At 39.3% G+C, this 25,616-nt stretch overlaps 1 protein-coding gene across 6 annotated transcripts in view; it reads right to left on the reverse strand.

Moving 5' to 3' along the window:
* Positions 1 to 6,618: 6,618 nt before the first annotated feature.
* Positions 6,619 to 25,616, reverse strand: part of pld1b (phospholipase D1b) — a 48,278-nt gene continuing 29,280 nt past the window's right edge. For all 6 annotated transcript variants that reach the window (XM_053611449.1, XM_053611452.1, XM_053611450.1 and 3 more), the window contains 23 exons: positions 24,861 to 25,003; positions 24,639 to 24,744; positions 23,996 to 24,061; positions 23,808 to 23,866; positions 23,619 to 23,711; positions 22,693 to 22,845; positions 22,173 to 22,322; positions 21,253 to 21,336; positions 19,819 to 19,900; positions 19,023 to 19,133; positions 18,757 to 18,945; positions 18,014 to 18,224; positions 16,024 to 16,152; positions 15,804 to 15,922; positions 15,232 to 15,339; positions 15,036 to 15,146; positions 14,863 to 14,951; positions 13,606 to 13,719; positions 13,279 to 13,328; positions 9,677 to 9,811; positions 9,221 to 9,374; positions 8,514 to 8,631; positions 6,619 to 8,121 (listed from right to left, as the gene is read on the reverse strand). In XM_053611449.1, coding sequence (XP_053467424.1) covers positions 7,897 to 8,121; positions 8,514 to 8,631; positions 9,221 to 9,374; positions 9,677 to 9,811; positions 13,279 to 13,328; positions 13,606 to 13,719; positions 14,863 to 14,951; positions 15,036 to 15,146; positions 15,232 to 15,339; positions 15,804 to 15,922; positions 16,024 to 16,152; positions 18,014 to 18,224; positions 18,757 to 18,945; positions 19,023 to 19,133; positions 19,819 to 19,900; positions 21,253 to 21,336; positions 22,173 to 22,322; positions 22,693 to 22,845; positions 23,619 to 23,711; positions 23,808 to 23,866; positions 23,996 to 24,061; positions 24,639 to 24,744; positions 24,861 to 25,003 — 2,799 coding nt within the window. In that variant the 3' untranslated portion in view covers positions 6,619 to 7,896. The remainder of the gene's footprint in view (positions 8,122 to 8,513; positions 8,632 to 9,220; positions 9,375 to 9,676; positions 9,812 to 13,278; positions 13,329 to 13,605; positions 13,720 to 14,862; positions 14,952 to 15,035; positions 15,147 to 15,231; positions 15,340 to 15,803; positions 15,923 to 16,023; positions 16,153 to 18,013; positions 18,225 to 18,756; positions 18,946 to 19,022; positions 19,134 to 19,818; positions 19,901 to 21,252; positions 21,337 to 22,172; positions 22,323 to 22,692; positions 22,846 to 23,618; positions 23,712 to 23,807; positions 23,867 to 23,995; positions 24,062 to 24,638; positions 24,745 to 24,860; positions 25,004 to 25,616) is intronic.

Here is a 25,616-nt window from a genome sequence, read left to right on the forward strand (position 1 = left end):
GGGCTCACACTCACGCCCATCATCTCCACACACACACACACACACACACTGGTCACAAAAGCACGCACAGGGTGCACTTACAGCAGCAGGCTGCAAAACTTCCTGCTGTGCGTGTGTTATTTCGTGATTGTGTGTGAGTATGTGTGTGTGTGTGTGTGTGTGTGTGTGTGTGTGTGTGTTATCTCCTGTAAAATTCAGTTTTCCGCATCTATAAATACCATAAAAATAGATCTTCTTAAACTGCTGCAACTTTGAATTTTTTATTTCTGGCTTTGCTGTCTCACTGCTCTCTAACTGCTCTCTCTAACTTCTCCTTCTCACTGCTGTCTCACTGCCCTCTCACTGCTGTCTCACTGCCGTCTCACTGCCCTCTCACTGCTGTCTCACTGCTGTCTCACTGCCCTCTCACTGCTGTCTCACTGCCCTTTCACTGCTGTCTCACTGCCCTCTCACTGCCCTCTCACTGCCCTCTCACTGCTGTCTCACTGCCCTCTCACTGCTGTCTCACTGCTCTCTCACTGCTGTCTCACTGCCGTCTCACTGCCCTCTCATTGCTCTCTCACTGCTGTCTCACCGCCCTCTCACTGCTCTCTCACTGCCGTCTCACTGCCCTCTCACTGCTGTCTCGCTGCCCTCTCACTGCCGTCTCACTGCTGTCTCGCTGCTCTGTCACTGCCGTCTCACTGCCCTCTCACTGCTCTCTCACTGCCGTCTCACTGCCCTCTCACTGCTCTCTCACTGCCGTCTCACTGCCCTCTCACTGCCGTCTCACTGCTCTCTCACTGCCGTCTCACTGCCCTCTCACTGCCGTCTCACTGCCCTCTCACTGCTGTCTCACTGCCCTCTCACTGCTCTCTCGCTGCTGTCTCACTGCCGTCTCACTGCCCTCTCACTGCCGTCTCACTGCTGTCTCACTGCCCTCTCGCTGCTCTCTCACTGCTGTCTCGCTGCTCTCTCACTGCTGTCTCACTGCTCTCTCTAACTTCTTCTCACTGCTGTCTCACTGCTGTCTGACTGTCTGGCTGTGTGCTGGTTCGTCTTTGCTTGCTCACATTAACATCACTCTGAACCATCATTTGCAAAACCTCATGATATGGACAAATCATTTGCAAGAGAAATGCTGTGTGTGATGTAAATCCATAAGGTTTCATTTAAAGTCTGAGCAGATGTAAAGTGTACGCACCTTAAAGACACACACTCTGGGATAAAATGGTTAAAATTTTATTAAACTACATAAGAACCTGGTGTGGATGTAGGCCGCTGTATTCTTGGTGTGTGTTGAAGCAGAAGCAGGAAGCCACATTTCTGACAGCAGAAAGGAAGAGACATGAGGTTGCCAGATCTTTACAAAAAAAAGCAGACTAATGATCAATAAAAACAATTCTACAGCCTTTTCATTCCACTTTGTGCTCCTTACAAACCCTGTGCACAGATTTCCAATCCAATATCACAACATCCTAGCAAAAAACAGTCATATAGTATATATAATATATATACAAATACATTACAATTTTATGCAATTAAACATATATTAAATGCAGCATGAGACATCCATACACAAGAGGGAGTGGATTAGAATTTATAACACTTATTTTTTTCTACATGCATAATTCTAATTAGAGATATCGCTAAGTGAATTTTCACTAGTACAAAATAGAATTCAAGATCTCTCTATTTGGTTTTTGAATAGTCATTATCCAAATTTAAGTTATCTTAAATTCCTCATCATTAAAAATATCCAAAAATACATTTTATATATGTGAAACTAACATATAACTAGACAAAATACAGATGTAGATATCCTGAATTTGATTTATGTCTAGTCCAAAGTCTTGAATTTAATTTATTATTAGTCATATCTTATTTAAAGACATCTATAATGTAACTATAGACATCTCAAATGGATCTGAGACCAGGGCAATCTGTTTATAGAGATCTGTAATTCTGACTAGGACAAATCTCAAGACATATCTTGAATTAACATTCGGACTAGACGAAATTACTTTATAGATATCTAAATTATGTATTCAAATCACTTCGTTGCTAAGCCCTGCCTTTCCTTAAGACAAATGAAAACCTATATACCAAATTAAATATGCCTATTAATCTAAGAAAATAATGACTGTGCAGAAATACTATGGGCCTACATCAGGTTATTAAATCAGGATAGAATAAAGCTTGAAGAAACAAATTTCTTCTACAAATCCTTTGAATAAAGAAAATGCCATTGAAAAGTGCCACACATGTCAGGTTCATCATTCCATAAAAAATTTATTGTATGTTTACAGTCCACGTTTTGTATCACACACCAGTATATTCTTATGCACGTTTAAAATACCAGAGAAACAGCGCCTCCAAGAGGCCGAAAGGTTCAGTACAGCAGCCGCCATGGTTCCCACACCCCATTCACGTCATTAGAAAACAAATTGCACCTCAATTCAGATACCTGAAAATACCATTTTGACTAGACAACATTGAATTAGAGATATCTCTAAATACCGTTTGTGTATGTGTGACGCGTCAACTGACGATGTCTATGACGAAATTAAAGATATCTTAAATGGTTATTTTGCCAAGACAAAATGTATTTACAGATAACTTCAATCAGATTTCTTACCTCAAATTATAAGTAAAGATATCTCTAATTATCATTGAGTAATCAAATTATGATTATGACTGGTCGAAATACAATTGTAACTATTACTTTAATTATTTTAATTGTAAAATATAATTATGGGTAGTCAATCATATACCCCAGAGTTAACTGCCCTCTAGAGGTTAATCCTAGTACTGTACCCAAATAAACAGGAATTTCTTTATATGGTATAGAACTCAAAAGGGACTACAAAATGAAATTGCTATAGGGAAAATATCAAGGTACAATTCAAAGGGGTTACACAAAGATTTATATGCTAATTCCGCTTGTCATTCGCTGTCTGCCTCGCTGTCACCTGAGGCAGGTATTATTAGTCATTCTCAGGATTAATCACAGCTCAGGTGATGTTTTTCCATCACCCCTAAACTCTGGAACAGGAATGCATGTTCTGTAAATGTTTTTGAATCGAAAGTAAAAACTTCTTTAAATCAGTTTATTCATACTGATAAAACTTCTGAGTTTTAAGTTAACCTGTTTTACTAATGTTATTTACTAACTTTAGTTATCTTTTACCATTTATTTATCATTTTATTTTGCTTTTGACATTTATTACAATTTAAAACTTGTTTTTTATTTATTTTTTTATAAACATTGTTCATTGCTTTGGCTCGTTTTTAAAGCACCGTGAGACTCTAATGAAAAGTGTCATAAATAAATCTATTTATTTATTTGTTTGTATTATTTGTATTTGAATGTAAGAAGAAAGAAAAATGCAGAAGGTGTTGGGCGTCTCCATGGTAACGTGTGGTGATGATGTGGGGGTGGGGTTATGTAGAATTAGTATATGTGTAAAAAAAAAATGTATTTGCTTTGATGTATGAATATAATGAAACTAAATGTGCAAAAAAAAATCATCAGTAGTGAACAAGGCGGAACTGGCAACACGGAGTGATAATGCACTTCCGCTCACCTTCCTTTTACGTAACTGCCCCGCCCCTTTTCCTGTGTCCTCGTGCTTCTGCAATGGCGGAAATAAACATCCTTCATCCTCATCCTCACATTCACACCTCAGCTGAAACACACCGGATGTTTTTGCACTCAGTGTTTATTTTCATCTCTTTTCAGTTTTAGCTGAAGAACCAGACCTCTTTCTCCTCCTCCGCTCTCTTTGTGCCGTTTTAAACGAAACATCTCAGTCTGAATCCTGTGTTAATGTGGTGGTGGGGGGGGTACACCTGGTGGTGATGAGCGGAAGTGCAGGAGGAAAAATGTAGAGTTAGAATCATGACATTAGAAATCTGTATTTGAATCCTACCATGTGTGCAGTAACTGGATGCTGAAATTCAATATGAAGGATTGTGTATAATCATGCAGGTAAAATCAGCGAAACACGCAACATTTTAAACGAGTGGATTTGCTCCTACTGTCCATAAAGACAGCTGGAGTACATTCACAGCTTCAGTCCTTCTGAGCAAAGTCAAGTTTCTGAATTTCAAACACCACAAGCGTGAAATTCAGATACAGATTTTAGATCGCTCTTCTGCAAATCACAATATTCAACTTGAGATGAAAGGATACAAAATCAGTATAATAACAAAAAAATTCAGATTTTTACACTGAAATTAAAATTTCTAACTCCAGAGGAAATAAACAAAGGAAATGAAGAAAGAAGGAAAAAGAAATAAGGGAACTATAAATCATTATTTATAAGTGCATTAAATAATGATAGGGAGATCATTAGCACATGTTCAGGGGTTTCAGTGTAAACTTTGGGCTCCTGGACCAGCTAGCACACAAAGGCTAATGGTTTAAACATTATTTTCCTTCTCTGATCCCAAATCATTCCTTTTTCATCCTTTACTGCACCTCATACACGTGCGTGATCATTAGCTTTACATTGTTGTCTCTGATTATTTTGGCGAACGATGGGGTCCAGAGCTGATTATCATACACTCTATTAATCTGTACCCTTCCTGGTCTGTGGTGTGGTTCTCTCTGCCCTCGTACCTGTAGTGTGTATTTATTACAGTAATGTGAGTGTAGTGAAGCTTTCAACTGATTTAAGGTATACAGTTTAGTCTTTAACTAGCTGTTAATACATTAAAAGGTTCACGTTATACACCTGTCCAGGTAAAAGATCCACACCAAAGGCACAGTTTACTTCTGTGTGGATTAATTACAGTTTAATGCAGGCAACTACAATAAATAAGGAAATAAATGATGGTGTGGTATCATGTGACTTTAAGTGACTGATTTTTATTATTTTTTTTTATTATTTCTATCAGTTTTGTAGATTTTAGTCAAATCTAGCCTCCAAAGCCATCTATTCATTACATTAATTACATTACATTCTGTATTATGCAAAAAAAAAAAGAAGCAATAAATCAAACTCTATAAAGTTATAAAGGTTAATATTTGGTGGTGTTTGTATTAAAAGAGAGAGAAACAGTAACGCGTTATTTTTCACCTCCTGGTGCCGGAGTTTTTACACCTCATTTCCATCTCAGTGCAAACCACCAACTTCACCTACACACCTACACAATCTACACATCTACACCACCTAAACCTCAACAAACAAAGAACAAAAAACACACAGCAGCTCTCACGCCATCAGCTTCACGTGAACTTTAACTACTCCAGCTTCTGAAGCAAACAACAACTTTGATTGTTAAACACTTAACCTCACATTTTTCTTCTTGTAGAAGTGAAGAATCAGTATTGCTTTGGTGAACATCTCTGGAGATTTTATGGTAACAGTGGAAGAGGATGAAACTGGTGTTGATGCAGGCTGATCATTCTGGAAGTTGTTTTTTTTGAGACGTAGCCAGCGTTATGCAATATTTTCACATGAAATCGTGTGAGACATGATTCACACTTTGAGGTTAATCAGGCTGAAAAACCGGATCTGAACGTCTTTAAATAACCACAAACACCATAAACACAGACATGAGGAAATCTGGATTTTTTCCATTTTCCAGGGAAAGCAGCTGATGAGTGATAATCTGTAGATTCATCTCATCTCACAAGAAGAAAAAGAACCCCAGAAGAACCCCAGAAGAACCCTAATGCTTTCTACAGCACGGACCTGGAGAGCGAGCTGGCCTTCATCCTCATGCTATAACGTGAATCTACAGGAAGTACAGAAATAACTTCAAACATATCACACATTGCGTGTCGTTCTTCACCCACACGTGAGGACTCTGTGCTGCTGAATAGCAGTGGGCCGACGGTGACACACACACACATACACACGCAAACACACACACACACACACACACACACACACACACACACACAATCAAACACACACACACGCACACACGATCAAACACACACACACACACACGATAAAACACACAAGCGAGCAAACACACACACACGACAAACACACACACACGACAAGAAAACCTGTCCTTAAACACTCAGAGTACTGGCAATCCGTCTCTCTTTTAAAATAACATAAAAAAAAAACCAAGAGCTGCAAGTTAAAAAATGCAGAGGAAATCAATGCACCGTGCAAAAGTACTGACACCAAGTTTCTTCCAGGAGGGATTCTCTTAAACCTAAAATTCTGAGTACTTCTGCTCAGTTATAAGAATATTTCCTTAATATATTATATTATAGGTTTATATCTATATTTATTCCACCCAAATCCACTCAGTTCTTTGAACTGTTTTAAATGAATGGTTTTATCTTCTCTTTCCCACACAGTGATGATGGAAGCGAGTGATTAAGCTTTAAACTTACAATTGCCTTGTGTCTCACCTTTTCCCACAGGACTTGTGCATGAACCCCTCCAGCAAGTGGAGTGATGAGGTCAAAGGTCAGGGGAGTGTAGGGGGCGTGTTTTTTTATTTTACCTCGAGGATTGCGTGTCAGATGATTGACAGAACTACGTTGGGTTTGAGTGAGGACTTTACGGTCAGATCACTGAGGAGTATTGGCTCTGAACTGCAGCGATGACCGACGTGTCTCTGAAAACTATAACTACGGTGACGTGAAGAAAACCTTAACAAGCAACGTAAAGTTTACAAATCACAAGAAAATAGTTTTAATCCCATTAATGCATATTAATACACACTCATTATAGGCTGTTTTTTGACAACTGATTTTCTGTGAAACATAAAACAACATAAAATAATCAACATTTTGCCGTCATCAGGTGCGACTCCACTCCTGATTTACAACATCCACTTCCTGTACACCAACATTCAAACTGCTGTCTTAACACGGAGATCAAAATACACATTAATCATTCATCATCACGTCCTTTCACTCATCACACGGCTCCATTACTCCACGTCCCACAGAGTTCCTGCGCTGCATTTATTCTTAGATTCGTTCGTAAAATTGTAATAATGCAGATTTAAAGTTTAGTACAAATGATTTCAGAATATTATATAATCAGTCTAAATGTTTTTTTATTTACTATTAAATGTTTAATTAGTAGTTTAAAAATCTAGGTGAAGTCATATAATATCTTATAAAGCCGAATAAGATGGTTTTTCTTTTCATTTTTGACTAATTTTAACCTTGAAATTGTTTTATTTCACTGACATTCTATACACAAGTGCAAATGACAGATCTGCCACTGGAACGAGACAATTTCAAGCTTAAATGGAGTAAAAATGTCCAGAAATATCTGAATGATAATAATTTTACAATCACAATGCGCTCTGATTATTATGAATAATAATAATAATAATAATTAAAGGCAGGAATGTCTGTTTAAGTTTAAATGCCACAAACGTGCTGTTTCTTTCTCCGAAACTTCCCGAGGCACTTAATAAGAAAGTCCTGATGGCTTTAAACTCATCAGCGTACATAAAATCAGGAAGATGAATTAAACGCATACAGGTGTGTGTGTAAATATGGCCCACTTTTATGTCCAGTACAGTGAAGATTTTAAATAAGGCGATGTACAAGGCCCACAGTCAAAGCTAGGTTACATCCCACATTCAGCATATAAAGGTTCTCACGTTTGGCACTTTGTGCTTGAAGCCATGGAACTGCAGAGCAAAAAAAACCAAACAAATGCATGCTGACACGAGAAACAAACAAGAAGGTATTTTGTGGAATGTGTGAAGATACCGAGGAGATAAAACACGTTCCTCTCCGTGTGTTTGCTGGCGTACAGGTTCCATTTGCATAGTGTTAGACAAGAATGAATTTTCCCACAGAGTGAAAACACAAAGTCACATCACAACTCGACAAATCTCCTCTAAATCCTTAACATCCACGAGCAGACGCTCAGAAGCCTCCTGAGATAAACCCTCTGCAGGAGGAACCTGCTCTGTCTCTCAGGTCCACACCTCCATGGGTACCATGGCCTCTTTAGAACCGATGGGTGGGAGAAGGTTCTGCTCGCTCAGGAAGTAGAGAGGAAAGTGGACGAGGAAGCCTCGGATCTTCTGGAGCTCCTCCTGAGCTTTCAGAGGATCATCTTTATCCAAACCGGACTTGGACAGAAATCCTTCCAGCTCCAGGCTTGTCCTCACGTCACTTGACGGCAAACAGCGGAACACCTACAGAGCAGGAGGAATGTTAGACACGATCCAGGAGACATGACGAGATCTGTCTCAACATCACCACACAAAAGTTCAAAAAGTCCAAAAGTTTGCACACCCTTACAACACAAAGATGAAGAAATTTCTCACAACACCACATTTAGTTCCTTTACCACAAACATATGTGTTATGATATTAATAATAATAAAAAAAAAAATTTTAAATGGTACAAAAGTTTGCACCCCCTTTCTGAATGTGGCTGAAATATTCTCAAATAATACACAAATCTGTTCTTTACATTCATAACTTTTATAAAAACCAAACTTTTCACATGCTTTGAACAGATTTGTGGAACATTAAAATGAAGGATTTAATGACAATAAATATGAATATACTATGATGCAGCAGACCTTCTGGTAGATGGTGGCATTGCGAGCTGCAGTGGTCATCCACACCTCCTTGTAGAAATGGTCACTGATGGGGTCTGAGATGTCGATGCTGGAGTCTGTGTGAGCGCCGAGGATCGTCCTGCTCAGGGCCAAAAATTCACCCGTTTAAATACAAGGGAAAAGCCATGAAGTTTAAATGCACGTTAATTCTTTGTGGTTTAGTGTTTTCAGTTCCCTAAGGAACCGTTTGATTGATGGATCTTTAATAATTTTTTTTTGTACCACAGCAAAGAAAAGAATGTCAGCTTTATGTCAAAAGGTTCCAAAGGTTCTTTAAGGAACCAAAATTGAGTATAATAATCATATAAATATTAAAAATGAGGAACAAATGGGTTTTTCTGCAACAATGCCATGCAGTGGATTTGACTAGTTTCTTCCTTTTAGTCTTTTGTTTACAGTTTTCTGACCCAAACATTACCCCTGCCCCCAGTTGAAATCTAGTAATTTAGCCCTGCCCAATACAATAAAAGCAACTAATGAGGCAAATGCTGTTCCACCAGGAGGTGGGGTCAGGTGGAGGAAAAGTTATTCATTTTTATATTGTAAGTCATATTTCAGACGGTAGAGGGCACTAAATATTACACACTGCTCTTTATGTTGTTCCAGTTCACCACAATATTTTTTAAAAATAAATACATAAATAAATAAATAAATAAAATTATAGTCACCTAAAACATTCCAGACGGAGTTGCAGTCCGAAACGTCCTGCCTGATATTCCTGTCCGTCCATAACAGACATCTCAGTCTCCATGTCCTCGTAAATAACAGCCACTTCACTGTCCCGCTTTCCCAACATACTGCGGTCATTAATGTTCGCCGAACCTGGAGAACGGGAGAGAGAGAGAGAGAAACAGAGAGAGAGAGACAGAGAGAGAGAGAGAGAGAAACAGAGAGAGAGACAGAGAGACAGACAGAGAGAGAGAGAGAGAGAGAGAGAGAGAGAGAGACAGATAGACAGGGAGAGAGAGAGAGAGAGACAGATAGACAGGGAGAGAGAGAGAGAGCAGCTGAGTCACTGATCCTCCTCACACTCAGTGGTTTTGTACACTGCATGTTGTAAAGTATAATAAAGTATAATAAAATACAGTAGACATCACACTGACTGTGGCGTGTTCTTCACTCACCGATGATGACCGTGTTGTCGTCTGCGATGAGCATTTTGCTGTGGACATAAATTAACTCAGTCACCAGTTTTCCCTCCAGTTCAGCGTGAGTCCTCAGTCCCCCGAACGAGATGTAGTTCATCCACAGATCTCCCACTGCATCGAGAGGGTGCGAGAGAGCGAGAGTGAGAGAGAGAGAGAGAGAGAGAGAGAGAGAGAGAGAGAGAGAGAGCGTGCGCGAGAGAGTGAGAGCGAGAGAGTGAGAGCGAGAGAATGAGAGAGCGAATGAGAGAGAGCAAGAGAGAACGAGAGAGCGAGAGAGAGAGAGAGATGAGCTACTTTCACACAGACCTGTTTACTTAATGTTAATTAACAGCTGTTTTCCCCACACGCAGGAGATTATGAGCATCTTCACCAGTGATGCATCAGCTTTTCTTCACACTTCAGCCTCTCAATCATTTCTGCGTCTCATCCCTGGAGTTTAACTCGGACTTGTGTTCACACTGAACCCCTTTCTCCTTAATTAGCATTAAATTCCTGCTAAGAGTGCACACATGAAACAGGCTAACGAGGACGGGGTTCATGGTGAACACGAGTCAGAATCAAAATCTCAGAAAACCCAATGATCAGGATCCTGTTCCATTCCTGGGAAATGCTCAGGAGGCTCGTGTGTGTGAACAGGAAACAGGACGAGGTGTTAATGACTGCTGTATATCCTACACACTGAGCCTTTCTGAGGCATCCGATTCAAAACAGTGAGAGGAAATGCTTGAAATCAAGAGGAAGATAAACAGAAGTCATTTGTGGAAACTGAGTGTTGTGTGTTGAATTAACTGCTCCTACCAGATGAATGGTACAGTCCGGGTTGCACCATTTATCAGCCAATCAGCAGCAGACTCTGCTTAATATTTTTATTATTAGTCTCAGATACTGATAAAAGTGTAAACGATGAAAACCTGAAATATTACTAATGAAGGTTTGGCCATAAAGTGATGGAGTGTCCCACAACCCTGCTGATATCACACTCATGAGGTTACTGACTCAGAACACAGGAAGTGAAGCAACTACTCTACAGGAAACGAAGCCGAAAGTTCAAAATATCAGTGTTCTTGTGTTCAGGAAATGAGGAGAGAATTCACATTCCACACAGTGTGTTAGTTTCACAGAAACACGCGACACCAGCACGAGTTATCGCTGTTACACGAAGGCGCTGGAAAAGGGTCTGATTAGCGGAAAATCTGCACCGTAAGCAGACACTAGGGGTCTCTGTAGCACCGAACCAACCTCAACTGGAGACGCTATCAATAATAAACATGAGCTTTAATGGAAGTTAAGTTTCTGCAGACATCTCTGTAGTGTTTGTTCAGTGATGAGCAGAGTCGACCGCTGGGTTTCAGCAACAACACCACAGCTTTCATCACAGGAACTTCTCGTTTCACCAATTTACAGTTCACAGACAGTTAACAAAATCTTAACAACTCACTTTAAGGTGTCTGTGTGTGCGAGAGTGAATTTTATGAACACCAGCAAAAAAAGATTAAAAAAACTGATGTACTAGCAGGCTTTACAGAGGATTATGTGTTTTATCTTACAGTACAGTTTTAATGTACAGTGAGGGAAAAAAGTATTTGATCCCCTGCTGATTTTGTACGTTTGCCCACTGACAAAGAAATGATCAGTCTATAATTTTAATGGTAGTTGTATTTGAACAGTGAGAGACAGAATAACAACAAAAAAATCCAGAAAAACGCATGTCAAAAATTTTATAAATTAATTTGCATTTTAATGAGGGAAAAAAGTATTTGACCCCCTCTCAATCAGAAAGATTTCTGGCTCCCAGGTGTCTTTTATACAGGTAACGAGCTGAGATTAGGAGCACACTCTTAAAGGGAGTGCTCCTAATATCAGTTTGTTACCTGTATAAAAGACACCTGTCCACAGAAGCAATCAATCAGTCATATTCCAAACTCTCCACCATGGCCAAGACCAAAGAGCTCTCCAAGGATGTCAGGGACAAGACTGTAGACCTACACAAGTCTGGAATGGGCTACAAGACCATTGCCAAGCAGCTTGGTGAGAAGGGGACAACAGTTGGTGCGATTATTCGCAAATGGAAGAAGCACAAAAGAACTGTCAATCTCCCTCGGCCTGGGGTTCCATGCAAGATCTCACCTCGTGGAGTTGCATTGATCATGAGAACAGTGAGGAATCAGCCCAGAACTACACGGGAGGATCTTGTCAATGATCTCAAGGCAGCTGGGACCATAGTCACCAAGAAAACAATTGGTAACACACTACGCCGTGAAGGACTGAAATCCTGCAGCGCGCGCAAGGTCCGCTGCTCAAGAAAACACATATACATGCCCGTCTGAAGTTTGCCAATGAACATCTGAATGATTCTGAGGACAACTGGGTGAAAGCGTTGAGGTCAGATGAGACCAAAATGGAGCTCTTTGGCATCAACTCAACTCGCCGTGTTTGGAGGAGGAGGAATGCTGCCTATGACCCCTGGAACACCATCCCCACCGTCAAACATGGAGGTGGAAACATTATGCTTTGGGGTTTTTTTTCTGCTAAGGGGACAGGACAACTTCACCGCATCAAAGGGACGATGGACGGGGCCATGTACCGTCAAATCTTGGGTGAAAACCTCCTTCCCTCAGACAGGGCATTGAAAATGGGTCGTGGATGGATATTCCAGCATGACAATGACCCAAAACACATGGCCAAGGCAACAAAGGAGTGGCTCAAGAAGAAGCACATTAAGGTCCTGGAGTGACCTAGGCAGTCTCCAGACCTTAATCCCATAGAAAATCTGTGGAGAGAGCTGAAGGTTTGAGTTGCCAAACGTCAGCCTCGAAACCTTAATGATTTGGAGAAGATCTGCAAAGAGGAGTGGGACAAAATCCCTCCTGAGATGTGTGCAAACCTGGTGGCCAACTACAAGAAACGTCTGACCTCTGTGATTGCCAACAAGGGTTTTTAAACCAAGTACTAAGTCATGTTTTGCAGAGGGGTCAAATACTTATTTCCCTCATTAAAATGCAAATCAATTTATAACATTTTTGATGTGCGTTTTTCTGGATTTTTTTGTTGTTATTCTGTCTCTCACTGTTCAAATAAATCTACCATTAAAGTTATAGACTGATCATTTCTTTGTCAGTGGGTAAACATACAAAATCAGCAGGGGATCAAATACTTTTTTCCCTCACTGTAGTAATAGTGGGCGGAGCCTATGCAAATGCATTCATTTATTATGACAGCCATTAACAATATTCAAAGAGCTTGTGCCTAAAGATCTGATTTTACAATAATATTTTATTTAAGTTATTTAAATGTGTTTTTATTCAGCATTACATTTGATGTGTGATTACAAAGCGGTGCGTAGTGAATATTGAATATAAAACAGGTCACGATTACTCACGTAACATGTACATCTTACTAATCTTTAACTGTCCTTGTTATATCCTGATGTGTGTCCTTACTTCCTGTGTTTTATGTTGTGTTGAGTTTTTGTGTAGTATTGTGTGATTTTTATCTGTTAGATTATTATTATTTGGGATGTTAGTGGGTCTGAATGCTGCACAACAGCTGAAATGAAAGCACAGATAGACAACACTTACTCTCTTTTTTCAGCTGCGACATGATAGAATGTTCTCCTCTAACCATCGTTCTGAAAACGTGAACAAGAACAGTACACAAAACGTGAGAATAAAAAATACGCCACCTCAAATCTCTGAACCACACTGCACACCACGTTACACTCAAACAGATTCACACACACTCACACACACTCACACACACCCTGTGTCTCCAGTGATGCACTACACACTCAATGCTACACACTATATACACTACACACTATATACACACTACATACACCAACTACACACTATATACACTACATACACCAACTACACACTACCCATGATAGAGTTTATTTCTGTGACCTGTAGTTGAAGTGCATGATGGCCTGGAGGGCACTTCCTCCTCCGGTATTAATGTCTCCTTCAAATCCAGGTAAGAGAGGAGTAACGACGTACACACGGTACTTCGTACCCTCCCTGTGGGTTAAACACACAGAATGGAAGGGGTTAAAGTGAGGGAGTGACAAACATCATCCATAAACCTTTATCAAAATGTCTGATATATCAATTAAAACCCGGTTAATTAGTGAATATAGAGCTGAGTTTTGTGTGAGTGCGCAAGGTCGCTGCTGAGATGCAGCCTCACTTCCTGTTTGGTGGCTTCTCCGCATTTGGAATATCAAATGGTTTTTGTCCAGGTTGGTCGGAATATGTCCCGACAAATTTGGTGTTGATTGGGCATAATTTGTAGGAGGAGAAGCGCAAAAAAAAAAAACCCCAAACAGTTTTTGACAAAATCCAAAATGGCAGAACATCTCATTAGGCAGAAATTGATGTGGTCAGGATGCATTGGACTCGGCTCGACTCAGGGAATCCAGGGTTGCTTGGCTTTTAAATTTTAGACACACGGTTCAAAATTATGACCATAAACATACTTCCAAATTAGGCTCAAATCTGACCCGATGGTGGCGCTAGAACGTTGACAGGACTTGGCCCAAATTTGGTCAGAATGTTCCTTAGGCCCTCCCCAATCATTGTACCACATTTCACAACTTTTTACCAGACAGTTCTCTGGGCTGGCATAGACAGCAGAAGCAGAAGCAGAAGCAGAAAAAGAAGAAGAAGAAGAAGGGGAAGAAGAAGAACAAGAACAAGAAGAAGAACAAGAAGAAGAACAACAAGAAGAACAAGAAGAAGAACAACAAGAAGTACAAGAAGAAGAACAAGAAGAAGAACAACAAGAGGAACAACAAGAAGTACAAGAAGAACAACAACAAGAAGTACAAGAAGAAGAACAAGAAGAAGAACAAGAAGAAGAGGGTGCCTACACACCTTTGGTGCTTGGCCCCCTAATAATGAAAGTGTTGGAGAAAATAATGAGAGATTTGACCGATGCAGACCACATGACCTCAGGACTGTGTTTGGTATGAGACAGAAGGTGTGATTCCCGACACCTCAGCACTCCAAGTCATGATTATGTAATATTGTTGTAATATTTCAAATTCAACACAGAACCCAGACCACTTGATCAGGAAACGTAACTGTTAATGAAACCATGAGGCGTTGTGTGTTGGTCCTCAGGGCCGTGCAGGTGTTAGTAAAGTGTCCTGAGCAGCTCACCTGTAGGCTTTGATGATCCTCTGAGCGATGGCATCTCCGATCTTATTGTAGACGAGCTTATTATCAGCGCAGCTTATAAAGAACTGGTTCTGAAAGAGACGCCAGTCAGCTGATCAGTAACACAGGAATAATCCCACACGGAGAGTCACGGGGACGTGAAGACTGCAGCTCACCTCGATGTAGATGTAGTGTTTACTGTTCTCGATCACGTGGACGTAGGCGTTGTGGATGGACTCTTCGTGGTACTTTATACCAGCGGACCAATCAGACGCAGACCGTAACACCTGACACACAGATGACAGACGCACTTCACCGACAGTCTTACTGTAGAAATGTGTAGAGCTCAGTGATTCGAGTTCGCAATGTTACCTGAACTTTAGTGTGAACGCAGCGCGGGACCTGGTACTTGATCTCGGTGGCGGTGGTGTGGGATTTGGGGAGGAGGTACGGGTATGACCGGTACTTCGGTTTCATGATCTATACGCAAGATATACAAGAGATAAAGAACAAAGACTGTGTTTTAGTTACTGAAATATTTTCAAAATCTTTCTGTGTCAGAATCAATTCCATAGCTATGGTCAAGTCCAGAATTATTGGCACCCTTCAATAAAAAATTCCCTTTCCTCTAACAATAATCATTCTCCTAACAAAAGAAAAGTATTTCTCCCAAAAGTATTTAGCAAAACCATCAGAACCCATAATTAATTAATTAATTAATTATGTAATTACAACAATTTAAAAAAATCTCTGTTTCTAGAGACATGGTTGTTATCTTCGACCAAAATATGGAGTTTACACACATCAAGAATTTCCAATGTGTCTGAAATCTGACCTTAGATCAGCTTTAATGTGATCCAACACCAGGAAACTGCGATCAGGTCGTCTCACACACACACACACACACCCACACACACACACACACACACTGGTGCTTTTATCACCTTGGTGAAATTCCAGCGCTGAATAAAATGCCGTGCGACGTCTCTCGCAGCTTTCCCGTGAACCACCGAGGCGATGTCGTGCCATGGCATTCTGGGAGTTATGTGTCTGTCGATGAAATCTGAAAAAGTCATACATTAACCAGTTCACACACCAGCTAACACATCGTTTCTCACAATCTAAACCAAACGTGAATTCTGAGTAAACAAGAACTGAACAAACCATCGAACGGTTTGTCCAGCTGGATCCAGTCCTTGTGCACAAAGTTACAGTAATCTTTGCCGTGCCAGAACCGCGTGTTCCCCATCAGTCCGATGACATCGGCCTGTAGGTCCTGAGCCGATTCTGCGTCTGATAAGAAAGGACAGAAATAAAACAAACAAAACATCAAACATGGAGGAAACATGAAGCCTGGGAGATGAATCTTCAGGAAATTCCACAGAATTCAGCACAGAACCGAGTGGAACATCATCATGCAGTTCCCACTCACCGTCTCTGTGCTAGAACACACACACACACACACAGATCTAGAACAGGGAACACCACACCGTATAATCCTCCGATTCAACTGGAGGACTCAAATCTCCCTCGGCTAGTAGAATCAAGTGCAAAAGTTTTCACACCCTTACACTCTTAGAAAAAAGGTTCTTCTACATCTGGAGGAACCCATAAAGGTTTTATATCAAATCCTACAAGAGAGGGTTCAGAAAAGGTTCACAGTAGAAATTTTAGACTCATGAAGAACCATTAAAGCAGTGACGGGCAAAATGATGGAGACCTACAGCAGAACTTTTAGTACCAAAGGGTTTATGGATGTTCCTTCATTATAAAAAAGTAAGAACAATATAATAATGTCTTTTAGGGTTAGAAATGTATAGAAAAATATATACAAAATATATATATAAAAAACTATTTTGATAGAATTTGAAATATTTATAATCCAAATGTCACATAAATATTATTTTTAATAACCCTAAACTTTTTTTAAAAAAATGTCCTCAAGTTTTGGATTCTCTCAGTTGTAATATTCACTATTTTATTTTTTATCTGGAGGAATTTGAATGATTTGCATATTAATTGTTAATCAAAAGTGATATTTTCCTTTTATCTATTTGCATTCAGTATGCAGAATATAGGAACTATGACATCACAGTGTTCAGAGCAATCAAAGAAGAAGATCCTGAGATTCTGAACTGGAATAAATACTAATCACACAGGAGGAAACACTAGGGGATGAAACACTCAGGGGATGAAACACTCAGGGGGTTCACACTCGGGTGGAAACACTCGGGAGGAAACACTCGGGAGGAAACACTCGGGAGGAAACACTCGGGAGGAAACACTCGGGACCTTCAGTGAGCTTCACTCACCAGCCTGACACAGACACGAAGGAATGTGCACTTTTAACTCCATCCATTTCAGTGGAATTAAATTCTGTTTGCTGCAAATACTGTTAGAAAAACCTGCGGAAAAACGCAACCATGTAAAAATATCTGCCACCTTCTTACCTACCACCAGTACTGATGCTGAAACCTCGAGAATCTGACTGTAGACACCCGTCCAATCTACTTTTTCTTTAAAAACTACCAAGCTTCTTAAAAATACTTTTAAAAAAATCCAAAGTTAAAAATACAACTTACATTTAAAATATAATAAATTATAAAAAGGTAGAAATATAATAAAAATCAATCCTAAAAAATATAATTATGTAAATATTTCCAGTTTCAAAAATAATCTTCCAAATCCAATTCCAATCTTTTCCACTTGTTATCCATCCAATCAAATTCATTCTTTTTTTTCTCTCAGATATCCGATCTACTATTTCTACTGGTATCGGCCCGATACCGATCCTGGGTATTGGATCAGTACCAGCTCTAAAAAATAAAGCAAATTTTAAAAATACAAAATAAAATAAAATAAAACAAAACACAGGGCCCAAAAGAACACGGTGTCAAAAGCCAGCTTTCTTTTCCTTTTGTTAAATTAAAGAATACAAATGAAAATATTTAAAACCAAAAAGTGATGCTAGTAAAATTGTTCTGCAACAGTTTCAGCACGATATAAACACGGACTCGCTCTCAAGCTGGACACGATCAATAACTGTCCTGAAAACTTAAACGTTTTATTATAGAACCGAGTTTCTCAAAGTTCCATGTATTACAGTCTCCAGCTTTATAAACTGATGATGAGTTTATTATCATTCTGAACTCACTTTCCTCTGAGCTCTCGGCGCTGCTCACACTGTCGCCGTGCACCAGCCCGTGTCTCTGCAGGCGTTTCCTGATACTAAAGCGACTCTTCCTGGTTTTCCCATGACCTCGGAGTTTGGGCTGATCTTCCAAATCCCTGCCGGAGTTTTTGCCGTTACTCTGTACAGGACCATTAGAAGGAGACACCATGGAGAGAGACGCTTCCGTGACGTTCTAAAATACACACAGAGTGAGGTCAGTCCACAATAAACCACCGTGTGGTGCTGTTACAGGAAAATAATCCACGACAGAATGGGGTGATGAAGCCGAGTCACTGTTACCCTCCTGCATTTGATTATTTTCCTTCAACAGCACGTCCCCGAGTGTGTTACTCCTCTTACACCACAGTAACTTAACAACAACTACACATTATTTATTTATTAAAGAGGGACACGTCATACTTTTATTCTGATTAATGTTATATTTAATCTTGTGGAACACTCATTTTTATAAACACCTATAAACAGATATGAACAGTTGCTCCCTCACCAGTCTCTCTTTATTCTCTTGCCTAGAGTTAATAAGACAAAAAATTTTAAACAGTAAAGAAGTGTAAACTCCTCTGACCAGAAGATGTGGAAATCTTAAAGTTACAGCTTTACCTCTGACTGTTACACAGCGCTGACACTGGAGACTCCTTCCATACACGTTACATAAACATCTCCTTACAGAAAACTTTCACATGTTTATTAAACAACTCCTTCACCTCTGCAGACGTGTTGAGGGTTCTCGTCACGCTCCCCACGTCCGTTAGCCGGTGTTCTCGATCGTCCCAGCGCCCGTACGCCAAATCAATCCCGCCCACAAACGCCACCGATTGGTCGATTACCACAAGCTTCTCATGATGAGCCCACAGATAGACGGAGGAGGAGACATGGTCAGGATGTCGCATCACCTGCAGAAGAAAAATAAAATCATACTCGTACATTCTGTTTTCATCCTGTGCTTCATTTCCCTCCTCTCAGATTTTACCTTGATGTTGGGGTGAAGCTGCTGCAGCGTCCTCTTGCTGTATTCACTGTTGATCCCGAGCGCGAGCTCCACTTCCTTATAGAGCAGAACAAATATCCGAACTCCTTTTTGCTGCAAACCAGAAAGCCGAGAGTCACAATGCTAAAAATCTTCAAATGATCAAATCACTAACGCTAAATAAACAAACCGAGTTAATGAACCCTTACAAATACAGCGAACTGTACTGAACCCTCAACCCTAACCCCTACAAATGAACCCTAACCCCTACCCACTAACCCTAATCCCTACCCACTAACCCTAATCCCTACCCACTAACCCTAATCCCTACCACTAACCCTAACCCCTACCCACTAACCCTAATCTCTACCCACTAACCCTAATCCCTACCCATTAACCCTAATCCCTACCACTAACCATAATCCCTAATCCTAACCCCTAACCCCTAAACACTGACCCAGGCAACAGGAAGCTTTCCAGCTTGGAAAAGTAATTAATTAATTGACTGATTGATTTTTTTTAAAATAAACCCAGTCATATTAGTGAATAAATTTGTAGATTTACAATAGGAAATAATCTATGAATAATCTCTCACTGGATGTTCAGGATAAACTCAAGATCAATCCAGGAGCGTTTTCTTATTTGAAATGATCGCATTAAACACATTTATTTTATTATTTGCAGCAATATACAGGATATATTAATATTAATGAGGTGAATGGAACCTTGAGAAGAGTCAGCTCTGGATCGTGAGCTGTAGCTTTAAGATCTACAGTAAAAATCTGCAGTAAAGACTCACAGCTTTGCGTTTAAGAATGCAGTCCAGACGCCAGCGATTTCCTTCAACAACCGGCCTTTTGAGGAAAATCTCCGGACTCAGCCTGCAAACGTCACACAGCGAGATCAGAAACGACCATAAATATTCATCTGACATTCCCAGTTTCAGTCCATTCTTAGAAATAAAGGACAGGTTCCTTCAAGTTCATGTTTATTAAAACATCATTTCATGGCACACAATTAAAAATCAATAAAACATCAATACATACATTCATCATTAAAGAATTCTGGAATAAATTTATTAAGAAATAAATTTTCATTATATATATATATATATATATATATATATATATATATATATATATATATATATATATATATATATATAAAAATGTACGTTTCTCCAGTTTTTCCTTTAAAAGGTTCTATGGAGAACCCGACACCAGAGAGGTCTGCTCGCACTCTACAACCAGAACCAGCACTAGAACACTTTAAAAGGCTAAGAACCCTTAATATAAGAACTTTTAAAATACATTTACTGCAAACAATCAAACAAACAAACAAATAAATAAATAATTGGAAATAAAACCATTTGTTTTAATTATTAAAAAAATCTTTACATTTTATATACAAAAATGACCTGAATATATATAAAAATTAAATAAGTTTATATTTTAAATATGAAATATTTATTGGTTGATGGGATACAAGAACTTTATGGACAAGTTTACGTTCATTTTAGTCAGACTTAAAAAGACTGTTTTATAGTGTTTATTTTATTTATTTATTTCTACCTAAAACCAGTTAACAAAATGGACTTGTTGAAAACCTGTGCATGTTCTTCTGCAGAAATAACTTCACTTTATTTACTTTCACAAATTGTTTTTTTCGGTTAGTGATGTACTACATGATGCACATTTACTGCACATTCTGTCTTCTGCCCAAATACTGCTACTACAAATAATAATAATAATAATAATAATAATAATAATAATAATAATAATACAGGGTCTGTAGAAACACAGAGTGGAGGATTTATCGACTTACAGATTTGTAACCGTAAACCTGACTTCTTACTGAAAGAGGATCTGACCACTGTTCTGTCCTCCGTGTGTGTGTGTGTGTGTGTGTGTGTGTGTGTGTGTGTGTGTGTCTTGATGTTTTCTGCTCTACTCTACACACAAAACACTATCTTCTCCTCATCTCCTTGTCTGAGTTGCAATGTTAGATTTTGAGCTTTTTTTAAAAAAAATTTATTCTTATTTTAACATTTTAATGAAATTCCTTGTGAATTGCATTATGGGATATTATGAACACCTTTCATTTATTGATGTGTATTTATATCAGACATCTAATTGAGCCATATTATTATTATTATTATTATTATTATATTATTATTATTATTATATTATTATTGAGCCTGAGCCATAGTCAGTTGTGTTCTGTTCACACTTACCACCAGTCTGTGATGAAGATCTCCTCCTCAGCTTCCTCCAGTGCTGTAGCTACATCCTCCATGTACGTTTTACCGTTCACATACCTGAAACACACAACACAATTACATCTGTAATACGCCACATCTGTTCACAACAACCACAATCATATAATCAGGGGAAAATAAAAGATCCTTGATTCTGTTTTTTCAGGATTTACTGTCTGGATCGACAGAACCAGCAGTGTGAAGGCGGGGCATCGTTCCTGTAATAGGCGTGTCTTTTAAATAGTTGTGCTCGTGGTGCTGTAAATGGTTGGTGCTGTGGTGTTGTGTGCAAACAGCTCGCTAGTAAAAATGTAAAGGTGTTTAAGGTCGAAGAGCGGGACGTAAAGAAACTCCACTGTCTCGGCGAGCTCGGTCAGGAGGAGTGTGTGTGATTCAGTGCCGGTGTCTCGTGATCATGTTCCTGCGCGGGTCAGTGCAGGATCAGCACCGCTGGATCACTTTCACTTCGGTTCTCTCAGGTTACTGCAGAAACTATCCAGCAGAACCACAATGAGCGCCTCTCCAGCATCCCACTGCTTTAAGTAACTGTGCTTCATTTCTAAAGTCTTACCTTACTCGCAAGTTATACATTACCTGTAAATAATACAGTCTGAGAGAAAAGGTCAAATCTATAACACTGAAGGTTTGTTTGAGTCTCTGAGAGAACCTTTGAAAAGGACCTGAAAAGCCTCAACTATCCAACGAAACCTTTGAGTAATCATTTTTTCCTAAAAACAAATAACTAAAAATTAATCCTGGTGCTTTTAATAACATTTATATAAAAACACCTTTAATTCCTTACTCTTTTTTTTTTGGCTTTAAAATGAACTTATTCCATATCTCATCAAAGACTGCAATTATTATTTCGTGTGTGGTTTTGTGTGGTTTCCCATTACCATTTGGAGGGGATGTTCTCCTGCACATTGGCGAAGGAACCAAAGCGATGGTCCTGGAGGAAGGCGCTTCCGTATTTGTGCACAAAGTCATCGATGGCCTGACCCCACCAGCGGGCATGACGGAAACTGGAGAACTTTAGAACCAGATTCCTGAGGAGAAGTAATAAGAGCTCACACACCAGTTCTGTTCATCCAAACAATCAGAATCTCGCAGAGCAGAACAATGTGGTGTGTGTTATTATTAACACTGCTGTGTGTGTGTGTGTGTGTGTGTGTGTGTGTGTGTGTGTGTGTGTGTGTGTGTCTCTGCATGCACAGTAATAAAACATTAATAATGTAAGAGTGAGTTGATGACGGTTCACACTGTGATTAAAAGATAATTTAACACACAATGCACTGCCAGTTTTTTTTCAATTTAGCACACATTTAACACATTCTAACATAAAAAGTGTGTTGTTAATTTATACACATTTGTCAGAGTGTGTGTGTGGCGTGTGTGTGTGTGGTGTAAATTGTGAACCTGCACAAACTGTCCACGCGAATGCCGTGTTTTGTCTCCGTGTCTTTAGAGTCCATTTTCACACAGAACTCTTTATCCACCAGGAGGACGAAGGAGATGCTGCCGGAGTCGGGCTTCATGTAGAGCAGGAAAGAATCTTTCACCACCAACCAACTACACACACACAGATACACATACACATACACATACACACACACACACACACACACAGACATATACACACACACACACAGACACACACACATATATATACACACATATACACACACACACACACACACACACACACACACACACACACACACACACATACACACACATACACACACATACACACACATGGAAAACAGTCAATACAGTATACACCTCACAGAGTTAAATTGCGTGATGCAGGAATATTTTTTAAAAAACTGTCGCTTTAGAAACAAATATAAAATCTGCACTAATTTTGTTCAACAACTTTTTTTATGACAAAAATGAAAAAATACAAATCCACCGGAGCACTGGAAATATAAAACACATTAAATCCAGATAAAATTGATAAATAAAATCAGAAATAATTCTAACCTGTTTGTTATAATTTGCAACCATTTTGACCTCATTACTCTAAATCTGAAAAAATGTTTAATCTGAAAAACCTTTTTTGTAGTGAATTTATTGTTAATTACTGAAATTAATAATAATAATAATAAGGACTTATTATAGTATATTCATTATTATATGATTTATATTCGTTACAGAATAATTCTTATATTAATTGAAGAAGTTATTACTATTACAACATTAAACTTTTTTTGTTCTTAAACTTACTGATAATTTGCGACTAGCTGTTAGCGTTCAGCATTATAATGAATACTGTGCTATAATTTAGAGCATAAACACAGTTAATATGTAAATAAATAAATAAATAAAGTTTCATGTCTGACCGTTTGGACCAGTGGTAACAGACTTTACTGTGGCCGCAGCAGTTGAGTCCGGGAATCCGGTGACCTCCTGACCTTTTATACACCATGCCCTCTCTGAACAGGAAACGGAGAACACACCTCACATCTACAGCTGTAACGTCATGCGTTCAGTATTAATCAACACAATAAAAACAAAAAAAATTATCTTACAAGCCTTTTGGTCCCAAATCATGAATGAAGGACAGCTGACTCGCTTCAATGAACTCCATCTAATATCGAAAAAAACAAAAAAATGATGATTTAGGTCACAGGCGTATACACATGGGTTAGTGCGGTTTGTGTGTATTATATAAACACATCAGTGTGGCAGATATTCCAGATGTGAAGGCAGGACTCACGGTGGCATGGTAGTTTCTGTACAGAGGCATTTTCAGCAGCTTGTTTAAATAATCCTCGAGCTGGCGCTGTTAAAACACGTCACATCACATGACTAATAAAATTATGCAAATGAGGACATATTATTCAGTGTAAAATAATGAACCTGGGCTATCACAATTGGATAAGCCACCGTGTAAATATTGCTTGCATTGATTTACAATTGGGTGCAAAAATTTTGGCCTACTGTGGCTTTACATTGGGGGAAAAAAAGACAAATGTAAAAGATATTTTATAATTTATCTACAAATAAATATAATACCAAAAAGTAAAAAATGACAAGTTTTCCTGCAACAAGACAACAATCCAAAACGTAACACAAAACCAACAGGAAGATATTTCTGCCTTAAAACCCTATTGTTTCCCCCAGACCTAATCTGAGTCATACTGTACAGGTTAAATAATATTTACAGTAAATCAGCTTTAGAAAGGGGGAGGGGGAGAGGGAGAGGGGTACGGTGCACAAACCTTTAACCTGACAGCAGTTTCACTATTTGATTATTTTGTTAAAGACAGAACATCTGTGAAATTATACCAAATCTCTTGTACAAGCTTTTGCATTATTGATCTATGAATAGAAGTGAAGTGTGTCGGATTTAAACCGACCTTCCGGCTGGACACTTGCTCCTCTCGGGCGAGTTCATCTCCCCCGCCGCGCGGTAACGTGGGCATCTGTCGTGTGTATCTGACCGTCTGCCTCCGCTCCGTGTGACTGCACACACACACACACACACACACACACACACACACACACACACGTGAACACAAACAGCACCAGGAAACTCTGCGGAAACGTTCAGAAGACAGGTCGAGACATTTTAAGCTCACGTGCGAGTGGGTATAGGAATCTTCAGGAAGGCTTTGTAGGTCCGTAACTCTCTGTGCAGCTCCATGAAGTGCTTCTCCTTCCGCTTCACAATCCAGGTGAAGTTCCCGTGTCTCATCTCGATCCGGAAAACTGCGGGAAGTTTCTGAAACGCAGACGACACCACATCAAAGGTCACGTTTCTAAGAATAATAACACCGACAGGCATTTATTTGACGCAACTGTAATTCTGAGAAATCATTATGAATAAAAACCCTGACGTTGAGTCGAAAACACTGAAGTGCTGATTGAGGATCAGTCCTGAGGAGTTCTCAAAAATCTACTCCCTTACAAACGGACAAATCTTCTTATAAACGTTAGCTTGATGTTCGTTTTATAGCTCAGGCTTAGGGCTGGGTGATGACACGATGAGATCAGTATCACAATACATTATCATCATCTAACACTTTCCTGAACACTGTGGAAGTGTTGGAGATGTGTTAAAATGTTGGACTGCTGATCAGAAGGTTGAGAGTTCAAATCCCAGCATCACCAAGCTGGGCCCTTGAGCAAGGCCCTTAACCCTCAACTGCTCAGCTGTATTTAAAATAAATAAATAAATAAAGATATAAATGTAAGTTGCTCTGGATAAGTGTGCTTGCCAAATGCCATAAACGGAATATAAATATTAGGTATCGATGCTGATTAGTAATTTAGGTTAAAATATCTTTTTTGAAAGTATTTTCTTCCCGTTGTTCTGCTCCTCATAAAATCTTTTA

The sequence above is a fragment of the Ictalurus furcatus genome, chromosome 23 (assembly GCF_023375685.1).
Source record: "Ictalurus furcatus strain D&B chromosome 23, Billie_1.0, whole genome shotgun sequence".
Classification (NCBI taxonomy): Eukaryota; Metazoa; Chordata; class Actinopteri; order Siluriformes; family Ictaluridae; genus Ictalurus; species Ictalurus furcatus.